Raw genomic sequence first — 21527 nt, forward strand, 5'->3', positions numbered from 1 at the left:
ATATATATATATATATATATATATATATATATATATATATATAATTGTGTGTATAAATATAAAAACAACTTTCTGAAGCCTAATTGTTTTTTAATAGTGAAAGCAAGGCTCGAGCAGATTCGGTGCATCACAGAAAACACATGCGTACGCGGCAAATTCAGCTACGTTTTGCCTTTTTTCATCAATACGCCGAATCCGCTCAAAACGAATATTCAGGTCTGTACTCACATCTCCCTGTTAATTAATATTAAACATTTTCAGGCAAGTAACTTAGGAACCCAATTTTGTAGAATTAGTAGTTGCAATTTATTATTTAATTGTCGAACAAATTAATGGTAACGCTGATCAGTTTGTTTCATGTTCAATCCAGGTAATTTACCAATCAACAATTTTTTAAAATAGAACCACAAGATTGGTAATTTCTTTAGCTTCCATTCATCGAGTAATATAATAATCTCTTAGACATATAAGTAAATTAAGTGGGGGCGACCGTATATAGTAACCATACTTCATGTATATATGGTTGCATATATTTAGTTGCGAGAGTAGTTACCTTAAAATTTAAAATTGCATGAACGGTACAGAAAAATTCCGAGAGAAACATAAACAGATTATACAGAAAAATTCCGAATTAGAGAAATATTCCGCCATCTGGATCCACCGTATTGTGACTTTAACCAAGTTGTTTGTATACATACAGAGCGATTCTATTGAATCCAGTGTTGCCCACCATGTAGTAATATCAAAAACTCTTGTTTTTTGATTATAGAGGTGCCGATAAAATATAGATATGTCGATATTTCTTAAACATCCTAAAATTTTTTATTTTTAATAAACCTATTAAATTGGTACTTAATTTTAAATATTTAGTGGAGTATTTAAGAAATACCAATATTTTTCCCAGCGGCTGACACCCCTATTTCATTAACATAGAGCACGTGTTCAATGCAATTGTTTTGATGGGCCGGTACACTGGAGATGCTGAAATAGCCGTTTGTTTGGTTAGTTTAGATTTCTAATTAGCTTTAATTACTGAATTAAATTTAATATATGTACAATCAGGTGGAAAACAATTCTTACTTTGAGAATGCATTATAATCAAGTATATTATAAAGCGGAAAATTGAAAAATGTAAACCCTCCAAGAAAGTTTCCTACTTTGCAACTACTTTGTTTTTAAAATTCTACTTATGCTGTGCAGCTTAGGGATGCCGAAAAAATATCGATATAACTATATTTGAAAAAAATATATTTCTTAAACAGTGTAGGAAACCTACACTGTTTTAACTTTTTCAAAAATATCAATGTTTCGCTTTAGAATCTTATGATTTAAATTGTTCCTATAAAGTTAAATTTCTAATTATTTTATGACTGACGTGTGCAATATTATCATATATTTGATTTAAAATGAATAGTGCTCATAATTCAATGAATGTATCAATTATCGCTGAGTTTTTCTCTATCAAAAGTGATAACATTCGTCGAATATAGATCCGACTACTTTTTTAACTATGAAATGTCCATATAAATTATTCGTTTGTGCTCATCACTACTCTATAATCTGTTTATTGGGTTGCCTACACTCTTGTAGTTTCTGTCACTTTTCAAAACTTTGTTCATGTTCTATTTAAGTTATTAAAGTAAAATTTGAATTGTTTAGACTGTTTAGAAATGTCAACTGAAATAAATATTCGTGGAGTTCCTATTCAATTCCCTTTTAAACCATATGATATCCAGAAAGATTATATGGAGAAAGTTATAGAATGTTTACAGAAGGAAACTACAGCAGTTTTAGAAAGCCCTACTGGTACAGGCAAAACTCTTTGTTTATTGTGTTCTTCCTTGGCTTGGTTGCAATTGAAAAAGGCTCAACTGCAGGTAAATTAATTTGTAAACATTATTATAGCTAAAATAGAAAAGTATCATTAGGCTGAAAAGAGAATGCCAGTCATCAATTTGAAAGAACCTCAGAATGATTTCCACGATCAGCTTTTAATGAATTTAGAGGAATCAGCTGGCAAACAGGCTACAGGTCGATCGTTCCTCGGATTACCTACTATAATATATGCCTCAAGGTTTTATAACATATTAAAACATATCTCTTCATGATTTTAAAATTATTCTTTACTTCAGAACACATTCTCAATTAACTCAAGCAATGCAAGAACTGAAGAGGTCTTCATATAATTACATGAAGGCTTCTGTTTTAGGTTCTAGAGATCAGCTATGTATCCATCCAGAGGTTATGGCTGAACAAGACAAGGGGATACGGGTAATATTCTTGCTTCAATTTTTGTGCTTATCTCATTTATTTGTTCTATAAAAACAGATCCAAATGTGCAGATTGAAAGTTGCCACCAGGTCATGTCATTTCCATAACAGAATAGATAGATTAAAAGATGACCCTAAACTAACAGATACTTCTATTATAGACATAGAAGATATGTTGAAATTAGGTGATAAGCATAAGTTTTGTCCTTATTATATGACCAAAGAACTTCAGCAGAGAGCGGACATTATTTTTACACCTTACAATTATTTATTGGATCCTCTGGCTCGAAAAGCTTTGGGTAAAATACTGAGTACATTATCCAGGTATATATTCTTAAGCTCATATTTTCAGGCTTAAACTTGTCCAATAGTGTGATTATCCTGGATGAAGCTCATAATGTAGAGAAAGTATGTGAAGACTCTGCTTCTATTGAGCTGAAATCGTCTGATATTGCTTTAGCTATAGATGAAGTAACAGCTGTGATGAAGCTTGTAATGGAAGTAGCTACATCATTTGAAGAATCTCCTAAAGGTAAATAATATTAGTTTCTATTAATTATTAGGTAAAACTATTTATTGAGAAAAAATGATGAGTTCTCTCATTGGTAATAAGAACTAGATTGCAAATAATTAAGAAATTATCCTCTGAAATTATTAATACAGTTTTCAGTCTTTAGTGATCATGTTTTAAATTATTGGAGAGAGAGACTTGCTTTCAATAATTTTCAACATATATTTAATTTAATTACAGAACAAACTGAATATTAAGATTAATGATAGAACATTTTCTGAGAAAAATACTATTAAAAATAGAAATATATACTTGGTAATGTTACTGATACAAAATTGTGAAGTGTTATTCTTTTATTAGATGTAAAAATATTCTTTATTTAAGGTAAGTCCACACTTGTTTATGTCAGACGGATTGCTTGCTCTTGTTCCTCTGATGCGAATAAGTATGCGCTTTCCTTAAGTCTACTTATTACTAGTCCCTACTCCTTCATAAAGCTATAGCATTACAGCTCACTAAGGCATATACCTTACACGTCTCAATATTGAACTAATCTAAGTCACCTGGTATTTTATTTTGTCCACCTTCTAGCCTTTTTTCGTTCCCTATGTATTAATCATATAAATTAACACAGGTCCACAACAAAAATAAACTCTATTTTCAGCTGATTTTATTTGGTTTGATGGATGCATTTAAGATCCAATATGATACGGCATAATGGAGTATTTTTATAGATTCATAAAAAAGAAGCCTTAAAGTTGATCTGCTTTACAACGGCGGTTTTTATGCTTTCATTCGTGTAGGTTATTCCGCACCATAAAGAAACCTACAAAAGCGTGGAATTGGTTCTTCTCAAATTAAAATATGAATATCATGATTGACAAGTGCGATTTTAAAAATGTTGTGCATGGTGGACAAAAAGCCGAGTTTACTAAATTCCCTTGTTTTTGCGTTTTAACAGAAACCGAGCAAACCACTAGCTCAAAAAGAGTATGCTGAAGGAGCTTAAATTTGGTGAAAAGAACGTCCTCCGAGAAACATTGGTATTTCTCCACATAAAGTGCTTTTACAACCGCTACACAAAAAATTGGGATTGATGAAGTATTTTGTAAAATCACCTGACAAAGGGTTTCTCAGAAGCAAAAATGAAAGAAGTTCGTCCGATCAGACATTAATTGGTTTATGACTGAGCTTCACTTCATCACCACCATGACGGATCCTCAAAAAGAAGGATGGATTACTTTTAAGGTCATCGAGAAATGTTTAGGCGACATAAAGACCTAACTATAAATAAATAGTCAAAAGAATGCTAAAAGCATTTCAAGCTTTAAGTTACCAATAATTCCAAAAGTGCATTTTCTTCATTCCCACTTCGACTACCTTCCGGGAAAATTGAAAAGACAAAGATGAAAGATTTCACTAGAATGAAGAAAAGATACCAAGGAAAATAGAGCGTCCCAATGATATTAGACTATTGTTGGACATTTCAGAGAACTTCCAAATTCTTCTTACAAGCGAAAATGTACGAAGAGACGCTTCACTGGGAAAAAGAAAAAGTTTTAGTGTGTGCTAGAAACGTATATTAGCTAATTATTTTTAGATAAAATATTTTTCAATAACTCGTTTAACATAGGTTTCAGTACACTCAAAAACATTACAGCTCACAGGTTACATAACAGCTCAAAGATCTTTTGCAGACCTGTGTTATATCACAGGATGTGTTATATTAATTATATATTACGATATGTTATATTATTATTATACTACGATTTTTCATTCATACACATATTGATTGAATTTTTTAAATTATTTTGCTGTCGAAAAATGGCAAATGATGAACACACATTTTTGTGAACATGGTGAAATATGTTATACCACTACGCGAAAATAATATCTAGGCTTTGTTTCAGTTGACATTGGCGTCATTATCTGTCCTACTTTTAAAAATAATCGTTGGCATAAGGCTAAAGTAGCTGGTGTACAAAATGTGTTACGAATACTTCACTTTCAGAATGATAATTACGGTTTTTCTCCAGAGCTCCACTATTCCTCTTCCTCTACTAGCTATAACATAATATATATGTGGATCATTGCTACAAGATAATTAGCCGTCTTTCAAGTATCATAACTTCGATAATTCTATCATATTTATAGTCTAAATAATAATATTTTTTTAAGCTTCACACCATACAAATAGTTTTTTCATCTGTTCTTCTGGTTCTGTATTTTGAAATGATCTGGAAATCCCAGAGTTTAGCTTTCCAATAATTTGCCTAATGGTATCATGTAACAGTGATTTTAAACAGCCTATTAATGATATAACTAAACCAGTGGCGTAACAGTTTGTTTATATGTTGTATGTTTGTACCATCAAATGATTTAAATACTTGATATAATTTCCATTCTTTAATTTGCAGATATTTTCCAAGCTCTGGAAATTAAAAAAAAAATTTGTCAATTTTTTTAGGCTTTTAGATTAGTTATAAAATATTTTTTTTTAATTTGAAACTTCATTGTTAAAAATCGGTACAATGTATCTCGAAAGAATGATGTATCTTTTGAAGATATCCACGAATCGACCCATTTTGTCATGCAGTTCAAACATGTCACGAGTTATATGCCGGAATAAGTAGAACAATAATATAATAAGTAATCCGAAGAAGCAAGGTCTGGAGAATTGGCGATTGGGGAACAGTCTGCATTTTAATAGCCCTAAGTATGTTTTCCACCGGTTTCTTAATATATGGCCCAGCATTATCATACTGAAGAATAACATTGTTGTGTCTGCTCGTATTTCGGCCGTTTTTCGCGCAGCACTAGGTTAAAACGCATCGATTGTAGTCGATAGCGATCCCCATTGATGGTTTAATCGAGTAATGCGTTCAAATTCTCGTCTTAATTATTTTTTTGGACTGCCCAGAGATCTATCTGTGTCCTATGTTAAAATTACTACTGTTAAAACGTTGAGACCAGTACTCATATGTTGAAAATCGATGGAATATCGACGAAGTTCGATAGAGTAGCGAAGACATTTTCTTTTTTCTTCAAATTGATGTAAAAAGGTAAAACGTCCCGCAAATGCTATTTAGTCGGTGCAAATACAAACATTTTCCACCCGCTGGAAAAATGTTTTCTTCACACTTCGATGAAATGTTACATACTGAAAAGTAAAGCCTGCCTGCCTGTAAGTAAGGCTTCAATGAAGTTGGTTACAAATGCGATGTCTTTGATGCGATTTATTGTCCAGTAACATCAGTTGTTGTAAATCCTTTAAAATTAATGTATGGGCCTATAATATTAGCAAAATTATGTCGTTTAGTATAACTTACCGTGACTTAAATGAATAAACTTGACTAAATATCTTAACACTTGAATTCAACGCATCTGTTATTATGTAATTGATGACTGTAATCAATGACTCTAAGTCGTTGTCTTTTATAGTTTGGTCTTGATAATGGAATCTAATATACAATAAAAAAAAATAATCTAACTGTGATCTCACAGATATAGATCCAGATGAATTGGCCACTTTTAAGGAAATGTTGCTGAATTTTGAGAGAGCCCTTGATGAAATTCCGTTAGACAATAAGGACGACGTCACTAACTTCCCTGGAGATTATATTTTCGAAGTTCTGGAAAAAGCCAACGTAAGTGAGCTTCAGTAAACACCCATCCAGTGGAGGTTGTATATTTAACTTGTAGATATCAAATCAAAATTCGAATGCGATACTTGGAATGATTAACAAAGTGACTCAGTTTTTGGCGACAAAAAATGATGGCCCTTTTGCCAGAAAAGGAAAAGCTCTACAGTTGTTCTCGGATTTTCTCACAATTGTATTCGCCAGCAAAGGTAATTGTTTTTTATGTTAGTGTTTGTTATGAGAAAAATTTTTAGCTTCTAGAGAAAAGATGAAATGTTGTTATAAGGTCCACGTAAAGGAAGAAGAGAAAACCGGGAGGGGAAAAAAGCCCTTGGCCACGTGGTTATCTAAAGGGGGTCCTTCGAAATGTAGAATATTGAGTTTCTGGTGTTTCAGCCCAGGATTTGGGTATGTCATCATTTATATATAGATATATTATGCTTCAATCCTCGATATGTATATGATCATATCATATATATGATATACATATAAATTATCTTAAAATCAGGTGTTTTTTTGACGTTAGAATGCCTTAATGTTTAAACAGTCGCTTGCATAAACATCTACGGAGAGAGGTTATGAGAATTGAGGTTCAAATCTAGTTTATCTTGCTTGTAAGTTCCACATGATCAAAACCCACCTTAACTTAAAATGTATTAGTCTTTATCTCATTCATTTTATACTCCTTTTATGGTCCTCCCAGCCTCATTTATTTATTAAACCTAACTAAAGAAAAAAAAATATCCTAATCATCTTATCATATACACAGATGGATTGAGATTTGCGTGAAAATAAAAAAAAATGTATCAAAACCCTTACTTATCCGGCATCCTTAGACGAAGGCCTTAGACTTTATTATCCAACTGTAAAAGATCTAGAACATTGTGTTTACCAATATGTAACATCATTTTAATTACCATCATCCATCTATCTCTAGATTATGTTTATAAATCGTCCCTAAAATCCTGGGAGATTCAAAATATATAGTTAACTTCGCTTTTTTAGGATGGATTTAATTTTAAGCAATAACATAAAAGCTCTAATACTGACCAGCGGCACTCTGGCTCCCCTGAAGCCCTTTATATCGGAGCTGGAATTAAACGTATCAGTCAGTTTAGAAAATCCACATATAGTTAGTCCAAGTCAGATTTGCGTCAAGATATTGTCTAACGGACCAGATGGAGTCGCCCTTAACAGTAGTTTTCAAAATAGGTAAACATGTGATGCTGTGTTATTTAAAATCTGTTATCGATGTTTTTAGAGACAATCCGCAATATATAAACTCACTTGGTATGACAATTGTGAATCTGTCACGTATAATACCCGATGGTTTGTTGATATTTTTTCCTACATATCCCATTATGAATAAGTGCCAAAGCACATGGCAAGAAGAGGGTATTTGGACTAGTATCAGTAATAACAAGGTTATTTCGCACATATCTCGCATTGTGCTCTTTGAACTTAATGAATGATTTATTTCAGGCCATATTCGTAGAACCACGCGAGAAGGATGCGTTCAACGCTGCTATGAGTGGTTACTACGAGAAGATCAAGGATCCTGCATATAAAGGCGCGATTTTTATGGCCGTGTGTAAAGGCAAGGTATCAGAAGGTTGGTGCGGTGCTTCAATATTAAAAGATGAATAAATACAAGTGATATTTTTGCAGGCTTGGACTTTTCGGACGCGAATGGACGAGCTGTTATCATTACCGGCTTGCCGTATCCGCCATTAAAAGACCCCAGAGTAATATTGAAAAGGCGCTATTTAGACCAGTGTCACGCCAAAGATAAAGAGGTATGCACAAATTCAGGGAATTAATTTTTTTTTGTTTTTATTTTTTTTGAATTTTTGTTGAAGTACTTGACTGGCCAGGACTGGTATAGCTTAGAAGCCTCTAGAGCAGTAAATCAAGCCGTCGGTGAGTTCGGAGATAATGTTATATTGCAAAAAAATGACGCGTTTTTATTTAGGCAGGGTCATTCGGCACAAACACGATTTCGGTGCCATTCTATTGCTAGACATGCGTTTCAATAATTTCAAGATTAAAGAGCAAATGTCCAAATGGCTTCGAGGACATATAAAGAGTGTGAACAAATTTGGCGAGGTCGTCAGAGAATTAACGCTATTCTTCAGAAAGGCACATGAACAAGTATGGATATTTTTATTTGCTTATTCAGTTTTCACTACTGCTTCCTTTTTTTGTGTTCCGTCACTTGAATAAGACATGAAGAAAGCCCAAATAACCAACTATGATATGATATATAATTTAGAGTACTAGAGCTTCCCAATGATATATAAATAAAATAACAATTTTTATTACATTAGTTCTATGGTAATACAAGTTCAATGAAAAATAATCAAAACAAAAACTAATTTTTAAATTTATTGTACTTTGATGCCAACTAAGTTGCGGAGAAAACATATTTACGTCATCATTGCATTTAAAGAAACATGTTTACTTTATTGTGCTTCAGTCAGCTTCAGTGTTGCTACAAATTTTTGTTATATATCAGATTGATCATTTTTTACTATAAAAAAGTCCACATATCTTTAGTTGTTTACTGTTAAGATAATTAAATTTTAATTTAACCTAACTATTAAAATTAAAAATATGATAATTATGCAATTTTATTTCAAAATCTGTAATCCACTAATCATTCCAAGACTACTTTGCCAATTGTTGATAAAAAAAGAACGGAAGCATAGTTGTCCGTTTTGTTAATTGTTCTTCACAGATTTGTTCAATATTCAATATATCGAACTTAAAATCATCTCTTTGTTATAAAGTTTCTTCAGTTCTTCAAAGGAAACTAGAATATTCGCGGCGACTATTAATCAAATTAACTACAGATTTCTTATTTCTAAGGAACCAGCTCATTATTTGGGTAATCCCAATCAATTTCCGAGCACAATTGATTCTTTTATCTGTTAAATTGGTCTTTCACAAGCTCAACTCAGACTACCCTTCAATTAATTTGGAAATGTACGACTCAAACACCCTCAAAGACTTCGACCCTTTAAATGAAATCATCATATCAAATTTACAAAATGTGATAAGGCTTGAAAATGAATTAGTTAAGAGAGTTTTCTATTATTCTATCAGGAGGTTTTATAGTTTCCAGCATCAAAAACGAAGTTAGCTTCGATAACCGTTGCTGCTCCTGCAACTTTTGATTCGCAAACCTACAAAAAAGGCAATTTCGACTTCAGTTCCAGTTCAGTCTCATTACCATCCGACGCAAATACAAGTAAAAGTATTCCAAGATCCAGCGACAGTTTACTGGATATTTATACCAGTAAGTTTATTGCGTATTCACTCCTTCAAGCTGTGTTTTATAATAATACTCTGTTTTTCAGATAAAAATCAGACTGATGGTTTAGTAACAATCCACAATAACAAGCGCATCAACGATGATGATGCGAAGCCACAAAGCAAAAGGAAGAAAATCACTGTGATTCCAAAAAATTCGATAGATCAGGAGCAACCAATCGATCTGAAATTATCGATGACCGAATTTGTTGCCATGGTACTAATGTCGATCTTTATATATTGGTTAATCTTCAAGTGAGACATTCACATTAACTTGTCAAGGCGATCAATTATTAACCGAATACTCTTATTGTTCTTATTGTTAAAGACATTGTTCCATTTTCAGGTAAAAGAGAAACTGGGTCCCAATTTCCGGGAGTTCGCCGCTGCGTTACAAACATATCGTTCGTCTAATGATATCAACTGCTTCCTGGAGAAGGTTGATCCGTTAGTGCCATCAAATTTAAGATACATATTTATCGGAATGGATAAATATATCAGGAGGATCCATCAAGAAACATACAGGGACTTTTTACGAATAAATAACCTGACTATACCAGAAGATTTATAGTGTTGGTGGTATAGCTTTATTTATATAAAATCAATATATTTTATTCTAATAAATCGTGATATTATTAAAACAAGTGAAGCCCAAATAATTTCTTTATAAGAAAAGTCATCACCTTCGCTGGCAATTCGCGCTAGCGCGTAATGTGAAGCCTTGTATTTAGTTCATCATTAGCAATGTGCCCTTACAGTTGTATCGGTATTATCTGAAGATTACAGGTGAGTCATTTAGTTATTTGGTTTCGATTTTTCCTTTTTGATTCACATGAATTACGGAATTGTATATAGCGAGAAAAAATATCGATATGTCAGGGCCTTCTCGTCCTAAAAGTGGAATAATAGATATGAAACGTGCCCTACCTTTCCAATAAATATTCAGGCAGTCGTATTCCAATTTACGACTTTCGTTTGTCTGTCATAAAAAGGTTACTAAAGGCTTCATCCAAACCTACTTCCAGAGCGGTTATCAGCGAACATGTTTTAAAAATACGAGAGGAAAAGAAAGCAAGAACGGTAATGAGAAAGCAATGTAAAAATTGTTATTTACAAAAAGAAAAAAAAAAGAATTTATTTAAGTTTAATCTATTCATTGTTATCGACAATGTTTGACGGTTTTCCGGTAGAGACATGATACCATCGGTGAAAAACCTGAGCTCTGATTTCTCATTGAAAAGTTGAATCAAATAGTGGAGAGAGATCAGAACAAGTGGTAGTTAAGTAATGTTTTGTATGGATAGTGCTGTAGATGCATTAAAGCTTCTCACAATTTTTGACGAATCATCAAACTCTTCGTTTCCTATCAATCACCTGTTCAGCTGGATATACGGATCAGCACCACACACAGTATCATCTTTTTGGTGTTAATCTTATTGCTGTCAAAGACTTATGTGGTTACTGCCTAGCTCCATAATAACCCCAATGTGTTTTTCTTGCTGGAATTTCTCGGTTCTTCCAGTTATTGGAGACGATTCATATTTTTAAATTCATATTCAACACAAACAATTCTGCAAAATAAAATTAATTTCATTAGTACGCATATAACTTTCTAAAAGTTTCACCATATACTGAAAGTAATGTAACCTGTCAGCTCTCTGTAACAAGTGTCTAGTGTTGGCGCTGTGATCGGTATTTCCTGAATTCATCAATTTTTTTCTATACCCAAAATATAAATTGTAATTGATTGTAACCAATTTCATTGTAAGGAAATAAAAAAGCATTTTATTTTGTTAATTAATTTTAGGTTTTATATATATTGCAAAGAGGTACGCCATATTCTATATCCAGAGCTCTGAGTTCATCAACTGACGGTAACAGGTCATACTGCAACATCGACTTCAATGTTCTACTATGTAACAAAAGATACACTCTCGTTAAAGCCTAAAAACGTAATAGTTCGTGAATGTTTTCGTAGCTCTTTTTATTATTACCTTAGAACATAGCAAGGGCATGTTGCCTTTAACGTAAACCATCTTTTCCTTAAATATATGTTGGAGTGGTATTTTCATTATAACTACATGCAATCCAAATTGTGATGAAGATATTTCGTACAATCTACTTTCATAGGCTTGATCAGTGTTGAAGAATATCTTAGCCTGGATGGAGTTATAGTTACTGATATCATTCCAAAAATTCAATATAAATCCTGGAATAAATCAGCATCAATCATATAACAAAGTTGACAAAGGGGGTTCTGTCAATATAAACCGAAATATTAATTAAGTAATTATAAATAGTTTATGGTACAAATGTTTCATTTCTTATGAAACAGAGTTTTATTTGTGACATAGTATTCGATGAGTGTATAATTGGTAAAATGACGAAAACCAAAGAGAAGAATTTATCGATAAAAAATCGATATTAAATATATCACCAGAAACTACTTAAACGTATACGTATCTGGATTCTTTGGAAAGTTCAGATCTCTGCTTACATCAGAATTACCATCAGATCATGACCCAAATTTTTCCGATTATAGGTGTCGACAAATTCTTAACAAAATAATCGCATGTGCACAAATCTGTATTATTTGGAAATATTCAAAAAGTTTCCCTATGTTATTTAGTTTATGGCGATTTAGGCTTATTCTATGTAGCTATGCATTGCTATGAGAAATTGGTGTCAGTAATAGGTTAAATTGGGATCACAAATATGTCTCCGCTGTTTGATAAAATAAGATCCCACCAGTAAGTTATGTATCAATTATATATATTTGTGATGTAAACGGTTTTGTTTTATCTTCATGTTTTCCATTGCGTAATTTAAGTTGAATAAGCGTTAAAGGTTATCTACGCTCCAATCGCTTTATTCACCAGACCTATTGCGTTTTTTCCTATTACTACTTTCGTTAGGTAATGCATGGCCTTCTGAGTATTACTTTATATCATACGAAGATATCAAGAACTGAATTGATTTCAATTCGAAATGTATTTGCTGACCTAGTATGCGTATGTTGCCAGAAGTACAGAAAAAAAGTCTATTTAAAGTCAATTAAATAAAACTATTTTTGATCAAAATGTGATGACGTGATATTAACGAGCTGTGCTGCTGTGCTTTTCATGATTTCTCTTGATTTCCCATTATTGTTTGCAAGAAAACCAATAATGATACTTTTTGAACACTATTAACAAAACGATATACTGAGATAGTAGAGCTAAACTTGGACAATATTCCGGCTTATATTTGATTTGACCCCCCTCACCAGATCTTAAATACCTGTAGCGATACCCTCAACATAGATCATGGCGTTATTGCCATTGTCAATGACGAACCCAGTTAGAATGTTATTGTCCATGGAGCACTTTTTATTATGAATTAAAATCTTCGTGAAAGAGTCTTTAATCAGCTCTTTGTCAAAAATAATTATTAACAGTCGCTTGAAAGTGTTCGGTATTTGATGAAGTACCAGCGAAGCCGCCTGAGGGGCCAGCAAGAACGCCTCAAGACTCAGACAAGTGCTCATCTCCATCAACAGCCAATCTTTCACAAAGCGTCCGCCGATCCTTGTCAGTTCTTTATTGATATAGGCCAAATTCAACGAGTTAACGTCGTTGCCAACCTTACCATCGACGTTGAAGTGTCTGAAGTTGGTATTTTGTAGGGTATGAAGCTGAGAGATGTTACGATAGTCCCAGATGTTTTTTAGCAATGAACTAAGATCGTAAGAACAGTAACCCAGTAGGAGGTCATCGGTATCATTATCTGTTACTTTTGTATTGTTGGCATTTATCTTGGACAAACACCGGTCGGTGTATTTGTCGCCGAACAGCTTCGGACACAGTTCAGGAGAATGGTACCGCCTTACTAAATAGATCTGCGAATAAAAATCGATGGATGAGCGAACGAAGGTGATTGGGAGTGACGCTGACCTCAACGATAAATCGTTTAGATTCCAGAAACTCCAGCAGTTTAATTTTGGCAATGTTGTTGGTGAAATAAATGTGGCCCTCCTGAAATGTTATCGTGTCACCTATAGGTTTCTCCGTGCTTTTGCAATCAGCAATTTCAGGTATGCGATATTTAAAGTACACATCTGTATAACTACAAGAAAAGTAAACAGGGTAAAAGATGTGATATCAATAATAGGTTGTTCAATAAATTTGGTGCTCGATAAGAGATGGCGCTCCAAGTTCATTATTGTAGAGACTGTTACGGCTCTTTAAACAACTACACATTCACCAACGTTTAGAAATGGGCGTGCATTGCAGAGGATATATTACGCCACATCTCCGGATTTGGGGCATGCGCATATTGGCTCTATCTAATTTTAAAACATTTATATATATACAGATTTTTTTACTTGTTTTTTTATCGTGATTATTAGATTTAATGTCGAATATATTAAGCAGGTAAATAGGTTCAGGAAGTAAATAAAAAAGATAAAATTTTGGAAATAACACAAGTTAAAATTTACATTTTAAAAAATTATTGAATAAAATGAAATAATAAAAATAATTTCTATATGCCTTTCGATTTTTATAAAAACACCATATTTAAATAAATATACATATTTGAACAATTAACAAGAGCGCAGTCAATGTCATGTTTCATATTTACAAAACAATAATTTATTTACTATTACTATTAATACTCTTATATAATAATGCATTATATTTTCCTTGTCATTAGATCATTAGGGTGTCGTTGATAGTTTTATATTTTGTTTATTTGACCCATATCTACTTTTGTTAGCGAATTTAATTATTTTAAAATATCACTGTACACTGTTCTTATATCTTAGCAAAATGCTGTCTAATTTCTTCTTCTCTGATTCTCTGAATTTCACATTCTTCGACTTTTACTCTCAACAAATTCTAGCTACCTCTTAGCTATAAAATAATATTTAAATCATTATTAAAATATATTATGTTTAAAATAAATGTCTAATTATTACCAGTTACTACAAATTTTGCTATTATTCTTGATGGGCAAACCTCATTAATGACTACTTCCAACACAACAAGAATCATTTTCTTCTCTGTTCTTGTTATGATTAAATTTTGGCATATATTGATACCTATTTCAGGTCGTTGAAAATGATGTGTTAGAAATTTGGCAGCTAAAATTCCGACTATAAATAAAATTGATACTGTTTGGATTTTATAACTTTTAAAAATTTAACCTTATATTCTGCCCTTACCCTTGTTCTTTCATATGTTAAAACCAATGTATGTTAGACCACCAAGAATAACACAACAATTTAATTATTATTATTATAGAATTATTTTTGTTATTTTGATCTGATCGACCGTACCGGAAGACAATATAGTTTATTCTTTTCTATGGTTTATTTTCTGCAGCAGAGTACGCATCCGCCAAATCCGAAGATGTTGTGGAACAATATATCCTGAATTGCAGTACTACAAGTGTCTTGTTCTGGACACTTCTGACATGCGTATAAAGATTCAAATTTGCAACGTTGCTAGTTGTTGAAAATTATACGTTTATGCAACAAATTAACCTTATATTTCTGTTGAGACCCAAGTTAAAATGTTAAAAGTTTGCTGTCCATTATTTTAAGTTTATATATTATGTCTAAGTTATTTAACCTTTTATAAATACATATAATTTTAAAAGGAAAAAGTGAAAATAAAATAACATGTAAGGTAACAAATATAATGTATTTATCAATATATAAACTTTGCCTCAAAAAACCATAGTTACTAATACTTGTATAAAAATATTCGACAAACTCTTTTCATGAGGTAGAGTTCTAGGCACGTTTTTAGGTGATGTCCCCCTTAAGTCTAGTCCACAAGACATCCATTTATTTTTACAATCACACAATCATATCTCTATATAATTATAAGCAGACCCAAACTTAACATATTAACTGAATGCATTGTCCAATCTCTTTATTCAATACTATCCATATTAAAATTAATTTACCCATGTTTCACCACTTGTAGCGTCAGTATTATGTCTTGCATTGAATTAATTAATGTTGAATTTAAGGCATTGCCTATATTATCTCTGTTTTTAATACATAATAACTTGTTAATTGCCTCTTCTACATACGTTTTAACGTCTAATAAGCTTATCGTATTATAAAAAATGAAAATTGTACACTTAAACGTGTTAAAAGATGTCGACTTGAGTTTGAAGAGAAATGTTAGAATAATTTGTGAATTTAAGATAATTAATCCTATTTATATTATATTCTTCAAATACAGGTATAATTTATAATAACGGACAATGTCGCATGTCAGGTGGTTTAAGATTTAGACTTTTGTTCCGATCGAAACTATAGCTTATTCAAAGTTTTTTTGTACATACGTCATCAAGATGTTTAATGTGTTACCTGTCGCAATTTGTAAATTCGTTTCAGAATCAGACAATATTTTCCTTCTCATTTTATTCTACTTAAAAAGAGACACGATGCTGTCTGATTAGTTCGAACGCGTAAACGAATGAGCTTGTCATATCGTTCGGTTGTCAGACGTAATCAAAATTCTTGAAAGCAATAGTGATAAGAGGTTATAACTCTAACCTATAAACTATTGTGGCTGTATAACTAAGTGTACATTTTTCTTCAATTATTTTATTTAGATTGTAATTTTGTTGTATGTCATAGCCAAACTGAACTAAAACTCAAAGTTGCGACGTTTTGACGTTACAAATTTAGATGACGTATGTACAAAATAACTTTGAATAGGCTATTTGTGAGTTAATGTATGTAATTTTATTACTATGCAACCCTCCATACTGCAAAATATGTACCTGTAAATTGGTTTATATACTAATCAATATATATACTAATAGTTTATATACGTATGAATACTAAATTATGTTTTTCTTATTGAAAGCAACAATTATTGAACAACCGAATAACGTCATCTTACCCGGTATTATTAAATATTTCTATAGGAAAATTGGTGATTTTGTTGATTTTCACGACGAGAGGGTTAAAGAAAATTTTCTGACTTCTGCTTAGGAGCTCCCTCACCGACATCACAACGTATATTTTGGATACAGACGCTTTGTATTGCTCCAAACTATATATTACCGAATTCGGATCGGTAAAGAAGATCTCTCCATTCGCTGACAGCGTCATTTTTGTTACGGCCTTGTCCGCTTTCGGTTTCCCACCTCCCTTGCCTTCTTTGGCCTTCTTTTTCGGTTTGAGCCCGTCCGTTGATTTAGGCAAAGCTGATGGTGGAACAAAATTCCTAAAATTCAGATGAGATGGGGCGGTTTGGTTTGTTCTTGCCTCTATTATATCTAGAAGGATTTCTAATGAAACAATAATACATTTAGAATAAATTGGGGATTGAAACCAGCGGGTACTACCTTGGAAACCTTCATCAAATGTTAAAGAAGCAAGGTTCTGTTGGGGTAGTTTAATATTGGATTTGTTGAAGGAGGATCTGGTATGAACTGATGGTTCGTCATTGGAATAAAGTTCAATGAATCCTTCATGATCTCTATCGATTTCTCTGACGTAAAGGACTTCGGTTTTGTCCGCCTTTGCTCTGAAATGAATAATCTTGTTCATAGTGATATTTACAAATATTTGAAATTGTCATACGCATTGGTCAGTTTGTTTTTATCAATAAAAATTTCAAACTCTATAACAGATGACTGGAGTCTTGCCAGATCCTCTGTAGATAGTTCTTTAATTACGTGTCTGAGGCAGACTGGAGCATAAATCAGACCATTTTTATTGATGGTTTTGAACATTTTCGTGCTATCTAAGAAAAATATCTAAAATATATTTTACTCAGTTTTAGTGGGATCATAATATCGGTACTACCTTAGCCGCTTGTTCCCAACATAATACGTCGAACTGGTACTTGCCTTTGCCGGGTATCAACTCATACTCGATGTGCACGAAATTAGACTGTTTACTTAATCGAATAAGATTGGGAGGATCTTCGATCTTTATTGAAGAACTTCGTAGTTCCTTTTTGGTGGTTTTCAGCGTTACTCCCTTTTTCTTCTCCGTTAGTTCTTTGGGTTTAATTAAAAAACCTAAGAGAAATTTTAAATCAAACACCACCATTTTTTTGACAAATCATTCCGTGAAAAAAATTAACAACCATCTCTTAGGTTATGTTTTAAATATTTTTATATAAAAAAGTTGAATAGTGAGACATCAGATTTTTTAGATATCAAAACATGACAAAATTATTTAAAAGGAAAAATACAATTTCCTTTAATTTCAAAGTAAAGCGAAACATTTCGCGACGTCCAACATGTTGATGTCACTACTTTAAACCTATTACTTGTTTCACTTCGTCTCTATAGCGCCTTTATTGTTTATTTATTTCTGGCGCCATCATAGAGTATATATAGAGGTTTTACAATAGGCGAAATCGAGGAACTGTTTTGCGTGCTCCAACCAATGCTGGCTCTGAGACCATTTTTTTATTGGTTCATTTGAATTTCCTTACAAAAACATTTTATTGGTCAATTTATATAACCTGATTGTTTGTTTCTATGGTTTGTTTAGGACGCCATTTTCGTGTATTTCACATAGAGAAATAGAGATGTAACTTCATAGGAAATTTTGGGGAAATGTTTCGCGATGTCCAACATCTAGATGTCGCTACTTTTCACTCATTACTTGCTTTGATCGCTACGCTATAAGCCCCGATGGGATTTGATTGGCTCATTTCATTTCTATGGTACGTTTGTTGTTTATTTATTTTTAACGGAATTTTCGATATGGCTGACATAAAAAGTTAAGTGAATTATCGGTCTAGGAAGTGTTGTGTACCCGGAGACACAGATAGTAAAGAAATGCAGAATCGTTTTCGTGCGAAGAAGTATTTGGCTATCTTTAAAAAATGGTTGATAATGTTAAGAATCCCAAACCCATTTGATTAAGTATTTAAGAAAATTTATGATCGTTACAATATGTTTTGTTGTTGTAAGTTGGGGTAAGTTTATTTAATTTCCGAAAAACGCTATGCAAATGGATATATACTTTTCTTCTTGGATCAATAGTTGCAGCTCCAATAAAATAATAGCTCCTGAGTTCAAATCTATTAAGAGGGGATTAACCGATATTCAACACAGGAACAATTTTGGTGTAAAATTTATTGCCCAAGTAAGAACAAATTTGTTAAGCAGAATCATCAAAATACGTTGGAATCCATCTTGACGGTAGATTAAATTGGAAGCATCACGTTAGACAAAAAGCAAAACACATTAGAACCAAAATAAAGCAACTATACTGGTTAGTCGGAAGATACTTTCAACTTGATCTAAAATCAATGAGGTTGATCTATAATACAATTATAGAGCCAGTTTGGACCTATGGGGTGCAAATATGGGGTTGCACTAAAAATTCAAATCAGTTAGTCATACAGCGCTGTCAAAACAATATTCTTCGATTGACTACCAATGCTTATCGCTATGTAACCAATGAAGAACTGCACGATGACCTGGAAATCAAATGGATTTGCGAAGTTGTGCAGGATTTCGCCTTGAAACACAAAAGAAGATTACTAAATCATTCTAACGTGGAAGCAATACAACTGCTGGACAGCGCACAGGATGTCAGGAGATTGAAACGAACAAAACCATACGAACTTGTGTGAACATTTAGTGTGTATTATTAGTGTAAACTATAGCTATAAGTTAATAATTAATAAATAATTATAATTTTATAACTGAGGAATACATACTGATGTATTTTCTCGCACTCGTCTTGCTTGTTAATTAATCCAAACACATAGGAAAAGTAGTAATAAATTAATTGTAATAATAATAATAATTAAGATTGTACTAAGCGTATCTAATAAAGATGTTATAAAAAAAATATATGAGTATACTATGATTAGTTATATAATTATATTGTTATAGTTATATAATAAATAATTATTTCTAAAACAGAACGGATACAGGTTCCATGTGCTTTTAAAACAAATTAATTATATTCAAATATAATCTAAAAATGGCATATTATAATTAGTAATTAAATATAAAAATATGTAGCTAATTTTTTGATTATTTATTATTAAATTAATATATTGTTACTAGTCGTTTCCGTCTAACCTACAATTTATCTGTATGCTAACTTAAATCTAGGTATATAACTAGGAGGACCCATCGGCCCTAACTCAGTCTCTGGTGAAATAATGTTTATACCTGTCACTGTTGAATTTTTTAATATATGCACCTCACTACACAATACTACACAAGACCAGATGGTCTGATTCTTTTGAGTCTGTGTCCTGTTCTGGTGGTATCCAAAAGTTGCAATATTTCAATATTAGTATGAGAATGGAGTCTTTCCTCATGCCCCCTTGCAATTCTCTTGATTTCTTGACTGACTGTGGGTATCTGAAGGTCTCGATGTAGGTAATCAGTCCTATAGTATTTGGGTGCACCCACAATACCTCTCAGGACTGTTTGCAAATATCCCCATAATTGATCTCCGTATGTCCATATAGGTTTCAATATTTGCTTATATAATAGCAATTTATTATGTACTGATAATTGAGATTTTCTTCCAATTAGCCAGTACATTTTCCTATATTTCAATTCCAGTTCTTTTCTTTTCTTCTTTAAATGTTCCTTCCAGCGAAGTTTTGCATCGAGATTCATTCCGAGATATATAGCGTTGTTGCTATATGGAATGATAGTGTTATTTAATGCTATTGGTGCTTGTACGGTCTGTTTATAGGTGAACTGCACATGTACAGATTTACTTTCATTAATTATTATTCTCCAAGCTTGTGTCGGATTATTTATATTGTCACTTGCCGTTTTAATTTTCGTGAGGCTTCTTCACTATTGTCTTCGACAGCTATAATCGCAGTATCATCAGCAAATGTAGCCATCGTGATATTTTCCATTTGTGGTATATCACAAGTGTAAAGTAGATAAAGCATTGGTCCCAGTACACTTCCTTGTGGTACACCTGCTTTAGCTTCTTTTATTGTAGAGTAAGCTTCTTCTTGCTTGACTCTAAACATTCTGGTTGTAATGTATGATTTTAATAGTTCGGTGTGTTGTTTTGGTAGCATTTTCTGTAGTTTATGAACAAGGCCTTCATGCCAAACCTTATCGAAGGCTTGTGCTACATCTCAGAATATAGCTGAGCATACTTTTTGACTTTCGTAGGCTTTTTCAATGACATCTGTTATTCTGTGGACCTGGTCAATTGTTGAGTGTTTGTTAATAAACCCAAACTGGTGTGTTGGTATTAGGTTTTTTCTCTCTAACGTAGCTAATTTAAGCTATTTTATATCGTTGTACGATTTAAATGCAGGAGGTTTGTCCAAATCGAACTCTAAATATATCTTTCCTCAATCAGAAATAGATTTCAAATTAATTGGTATTTCGAAGAATTCAACGGGCATATTTGTGGTATAAAATTATATATTATATATTTCCCTATCTTTTTAGTGTTTTTTTTACAATTAGCAAGTTATTGCCTTTTGTTTGAGGGGTATGTGTATTTATTTCCGAAACTTTACGAACCTAACTTAGCTAAAGTTAAGTAACATTTATATAATACAAAAGCTCTTATGTTTTGGTTCGTTTCAATTTTCTGATTTCCTGCGTATTGTCCACTCCAATACAGCTATTGTTTCATGGAAAAGTTTAACTGGGAATACATTAACCGGTATAGCTTTTTGATTTTGGATCTGAACTGCTCAGGTTTTTATCTATGATGTTACGGATTATAACAAGACGAATTACTAAACTTCTATGTGCAGTCGACAATAGTTTAGAGCGGCTAAATCAGAAGGAAGCTGAAGGAGCATATTATTTTAG

The 21527-nt window shown here is 32.5% G+C and overlaps 2 protein-coding genes across 4 annotated transcripts; one reads left to right on the plus strand and one right to left on the minus strand.

Moving 5' to 3' along the window:
* Positions 1-1591: 1591 nt before the first annotated feature.
* On the plus strand, positions 1592-10378 carry LOC143190662 (regulator of telomere elongation helicase 1 homolog). 3 transcript variants are annotated; one of them, XM_076395156.1, is made up of 17 exons: positions 1592-1877; positions 1929-2074; positions 2133-2271; positions 2329-2569; positions 2623-2802; positions 6286-6428; positions 6484-6631; positions 6677-6830; positions 7428-7634; positions 7684-7846; positions 7905-8034; positions 8091-8218; positions 8282-8342; positions 8395-8573; positions 9540-9720; positions 9782-9951; positions 10081-10378. In XM_076395156.1, exons 1-17 carry the CDS (start codon positions 1671-1673, stop codon positions 10303-10305), a joined length of 2802 nt encoding a protein of 933 aa, XP_076251271.1. In that variant the 5' UTR covers positions 1592-1670; the 3' UTR covers positions 10306-10378. The 3 variants fall into 3 exon arrangements, with proteins under 3 accessions (XP_076251271.1, XP_076251272.1, XP_076251273.1); XM_076395157.1 differs by having other exon boundaries at positions 9782-9989; positions 10081-10218; XM_076395158.1 differs by lacking the exon at positions 1929-2074 and having other exon boundaries at positions 1613-1877; positions 2210-2271.
* Positions 10379-11537: 1159 nt separating this feature from the next.
* Positions 11538-17876, minus strand: LOC143190867 (uncharacterized). Its single transcript, XM_076395438.1, has 8 exons — positions 17551-17876; positions 17326-17501; positions 17088-17269; positions 16640-17030; positions 13667-13838; positions 13014-13611; positions 11729-11943; positions 11538-11678 (listed from the first exon to the last, which is right to left on the minus strand). Exons 1-8 carry the CDS (start codon positions 17797-17799, stop codon positions 11538-11540), a joined length of 2124 nt encoding a protein of 707 aa, XP_076251553.1. The 5' UTR covers positions 17800-17876.
* Positions 17877-21527: the final 3651 nt, after the last annotated feature.

Source organism: Rhynchophorus ferrugineus, unplaced genomic scaffold (assembly GCF_030347505.1).
Source record: "Rhynchophorus ferrugineus isolate W39M unplaced genomic scaffold, kcgeb_rfMv2 rfM2, whole genome shotgun sequence".
Taxonomy (NCBI): Eukaryota; Metazoa; Arthropoda; class Insecta; order Coleoptera; family Curculionidae; genus Rhynchophorus; species Rhynchophorus ferrugineus.

What these genes read in the sequence shown, in the direction of transcription:
- LOC143190867 (XM_076395438.1), bottom strand. Translation starts at nt 17,799, where the DNA reads ATGGTGGTGTTTGATTTAAAATTTCTCTTAGGTTTTTTAATTAAACCC. An exon ending in AAAAACAAACTGACCAATGC is followed by an intron (nt 17,270 to 17,325) that starts GTATGACAATTT and finishes TATTCATTTCAG; the next exon opens with AGCAAAGGCGGACAAAACCG. An exon ending in TGCCCTTGCTATGTTCTAAG is followed by an intron (nt 11,679 to 11,728) that starts GTAATAATAAAA and finishes TTACGTTTTTAG; the next exon opens with GCTTTAACGAGAGTGTATCT.
- LOC143190662 (XM_076395156.1), top strand. Translation starts at nt 1,671, where the DNA reads ATGTCAACTGAAATAAATATTCGTGGAGTTCCTATTCAATTCCCTTTT. An exon ending in AATTGTATTCGCCAGCAAAG is followed by an intron (nt 6,632 to 6,676) that starts GTAATTGTTTTT and finishes AAAAATTTTTAG; the next exon opens with CTTCTAGAGAAAAGATGAAA. An exon ending in TTTACTGGATATTTATACCA is followed by an intron (nt 9,721 to 9,781) that starts GTAAGTTTATTG and finishes TCTGTTTTTCAG; the next exon opens with ATAAAAATCAGACTGATGGT.